This window comes from Pundamilia nyererei, unplaced genomic scaffold, assembly GCF_000239375.1.
Source record: "Pundamilia nyererei isolate P.nyererei 1_Seehausen unplaced genomic scaffold, PunNye1.0 scaffold00268, whole genome shotgun sequence".
Taxonomy (NCBI): domain Eukaryota; kingdom Metazoa; phylum Chordata; class Actinopteri; order Cichliformes; family Cichlidae; genus Pundamilia; species Pundamilia nyererei.
The window spans coordinates 207,158-210,539 of NW_005187669.1; the positions used below are offsets into that span (position 1 = coordinate 207,158).

A 3,382-nucleotide genomic window follows, 5' to 3' on the forward strand; every position below is an offset into this window, starting at 1 on the left:
TCCAGCTTTACTGTGTCTGATATGCTAACATAGCTGTGTCACTAGCGATCACATAGCACATCATTATAAACCAACTAGCCCAACTTTAGTAACCCTACAAACCTCACTGCTGTTTTGTGTTCTGTCTTCACTCATGTCTGAAGTGATAGCAGCCCTGTATGACTTAATTTTTTCTGAAATGCCTCAATCAGAACATGGTATATTATATTTCAATGGAAACTAGCGAGCTAACTTCCTGCTAACTTCTCCGTTAAACTTAATAAATTCTGTTTTCATGGATGCCTGGATGTTAAACATAATTATTACACCTGCCAATCAGCCACACTGATCATTTTATTAAATATGAAAGGATTTAGACAGTTTTTAACTCTCAGTGATGCTGCAGTGATCGTTTGACTTTTGGACCTGCAGCGGAGTTTGGGCCCAGACACAGCTAATGATGTCAGACTTAAAGACTGGATTGGCTGACGTCTGAGGCCTGTAGCCAATAAATGCTCTCCAGGGCCTTTATAACTGGACTGATGCTGCATTCAGGGCCTCTGTGTTTGTGAAACTGCTGTTAGTATGTTAGTTAGGATCTGATCGTCTTTGTTAGCTTGTTGGTGTTTGTTAGCCTTCATTGATGGTCTTGTTAATTTAGCCAGAAACCTTGAGTGCCCATTCTATTTTGGTTTTCACCGTTTTCTCCTGTTTTTCCAGCCAGTTTGATGTTACTGTCCTCACTCGTAGACCAACTTGGGGATGCAACAACAGCAACATTTACTTTTAAGCAGGTGTGTTTGTTATTTTTATTCAGAGTTTTACATGGTATAATTTGGTGTTATTGCCATGACAACAGAGCCAACAGCGCACTGAAGCTAAACAGCAAAATAAAATCTGTAAGAAAAAAAAAAAAAAAAACACCAATTTTTTTCCAAATGATTTAAAATTGTGGACACAACGGTACATACTGAATCTGCAAGGCACTTATACCAAACTGGAGCCCAGCAGCAGTAGCTTGCTATTGTGCCACACTGTCTTTAGTCTCCATGAGCAGCTACGATGCATATAGTTAACACAGGTGTCCTGCTTCTGTGTGATGGAGCATCAGAGATCAGAATCTGCTGCGGTCTCGCTTCTGTATCTGTCGAGCTGCAAAACACACAAAACAAACATGGATATGATGGATGGTTATAAATCATACAACTGCTTAAAGTCTGTTTCACTCTATAATTTACAAACTGAACATCATGTTGAAACTCTTAAGACTAAAAGGATCATTTTCTCAGAGACTTTTATGCAGTTGGACTTCTATTTGTAAACCTGCAAATGTGCAGCTGCACAAACATCTGCACTAAAGCTGAATCATGTTAAACTTCAATGAGTCTGAAAACAGTGATGATGAGAGCACAGAGGCTCTTTGAGCTCATCCACCTTTCCTCCAGGTAACAGCAGTGATGCTGATCATGATGATTAAGTAGAGCAGTCCAATCAGTGTGCGGACAGTCATGTGCCACAGGTAATCAGCAACTGGAGGACAAAGAAACATCTGGAATCAGAGCCTCATCCACCACCAGCTACAGTCACTGATCACACAGTTATTCAGCTGTATGGGAACACAACTGAACACTTGATTATTCTGGTACGTTTGTCCTGAAACAAACACACTGGGTAACACTCAGAAATTAATATTTTGTCTAAATACTGGTCACAATAATGCAAAAGTCGTTCTTTGAATAACTGCTTTCATACCTAAGATTTCCTCAGGTGCTGCTGCCGCTGTTGCTGCAGTTCTTGTTGTCAGTGAAGTGGTCGTTGTTTTTGGTGGTGTTGTTCGCGTTGTTTTCCTGTCTGTGTTTAACATTTGAAAGATATACAAGACAGAAAATGTACTTTAGAATAGTAACTTTACATAAAAAAGATTTTTTTAAAACATAACAGAACCCCATGAGTGTTGGTAATCAGCCCAGGACTCTTCTTTTCCAACTAATATTGGTCAGTTTTTGCTGGCCTCTGCAATTCGTCCTCCCAACCCACTGGCTCCAAAACCTTTCCCAGTATCCGCTCACGTTCGCCAACAAAGCATTGTCAGTAAATATATAGATCTAGCACAGCTCATTCTTCCACCACTCAACCAGCCCACTCCACCCATCATGCACAGTCCGGCCCCATCTCAGGCAAAAGAGCTCACTCCACTCGAGTTTTCTTTTGCATTTTCACTGTACAGAGACATCTTCTGCACTACTTTCCCTTCCCAAAGACAAGTTCTCGATACCTACTTGACCATAATACTCGATCTCGCCCTACACTTCGGCAGCACCAGCTTTTACTAGTACCACATCCAGTTCACTTCTCAAGCAGCAGCTTGCCTACAACAGTTTAATCAGGACACATTCTGGGGCAGGAACTCTACTGTCGCTGTCCGATCTTCACTCTCCTGCAAGATATGCAGTGCTCCGTCACATCCTGCTTCCGTTTGTAGCATTCCAGCCCAAAGCAACTGACAGCCCATAAGCCACACATCCACTCTTACCTGCTTGGGTCCAGCCTCTAAACCAGAAATTTCCAAACCCACAGCATCCATTCCTAGCATGCCTTTGCCACAAGGTACAGACTGAAAGGGCCGACCCATCGTGAACCTAGGAAGCCGCACCATTTGCAATAATTCCAACTCCAGAAACTGATTCCAGTTGCCTCATGTCTTAGTGCTGCTATCTCCACTCCTGCTCTTTTTGCGGCAGCGGCCATTCCTGCCCAGCATGCCCCCACAACCCCCCCCAAACAAGACTAGTTTTATCTGTTTTGACACCTATACATATTCACGCTTTAAAAGAAGCCTTAAAAAAAAAAATCACCCTTACCCAGACTTGGTGAACTTTTTAGTAAAAGGTTTTTAAGGTTTCCACCCAGGGATTGTTACCCAGCCTCAGGTCTCTTGTACCTGTAAAAACCTCCAGTCAGCTCTCGAAGACCCAGACACCATTGAAAGCCTGCTCGCCAAAGAAGTTAGGAGGGTTTAATGAGTGGACCCTTTCCTAAACTGCCTGTTCCCCTTTTTCGCATCGCTACCAGAAAATATTCAGGCAGAAAGCGCATCATCATCATCATAAATGTATCTGCACCTCATGGGAGTCATGTTTTTAAATTAGAGATGTCATTCCCTGGAAACACCTGGAGAAACACAGCTGACACAAATGAACCTGACGCCACCAACTGAACACATTGAACATGGAAACAAGACTTTCAAAATAAAACAGGAAAACATAGAGAGACGTAGACATGACAACCACACTTGACATTACAACAATGGTTTGTATCATATCTATCTAATAGACTCCAGTTTGTGCATGTAAATGGAGAGTCCTCTTCACACACTGAGGTTAATTATGGAGTTCCACAGGGT

The 3,382-nt window shown here is 42.3% G+C and overlaps 1 protein-coding gene across 1 annotated transcript in view; it reads right to left on the reverse strand.

Moving 5' to 3' along the window:
• Nucleotides 1-774: 774 nt before the first annotated feature.
• Nucleotides 775-3,382, reverse strand: part of LOC102201880 (uncharacterized) — a 14,338-nt gene continuing 11,730 nt past the window's right edge. Inside the window, exons 4-6 of the mRNA XM_005750307.2 lie at nucleotides 1,732-1,830; nucleotides 1,414-1,509; nucleotides 775-1,131 (exon numbers count right to left, since the gene is read on the reverse strand). Of these exons, the coding sequence (XP_005750364.1) occupies nucleotides 1,094-1,131; nucleotides 1,414-1,509; nucleotides 1,732-1,830 (233 nt within the window). The 3' untranslated portion in view covers nucleotides 775-1,093. The remainder of the gene's footprint in view (nucleotides 1,132-1,413; nucleotides 1,510-1,731; nucleotides 1,831-3,382) is intronic.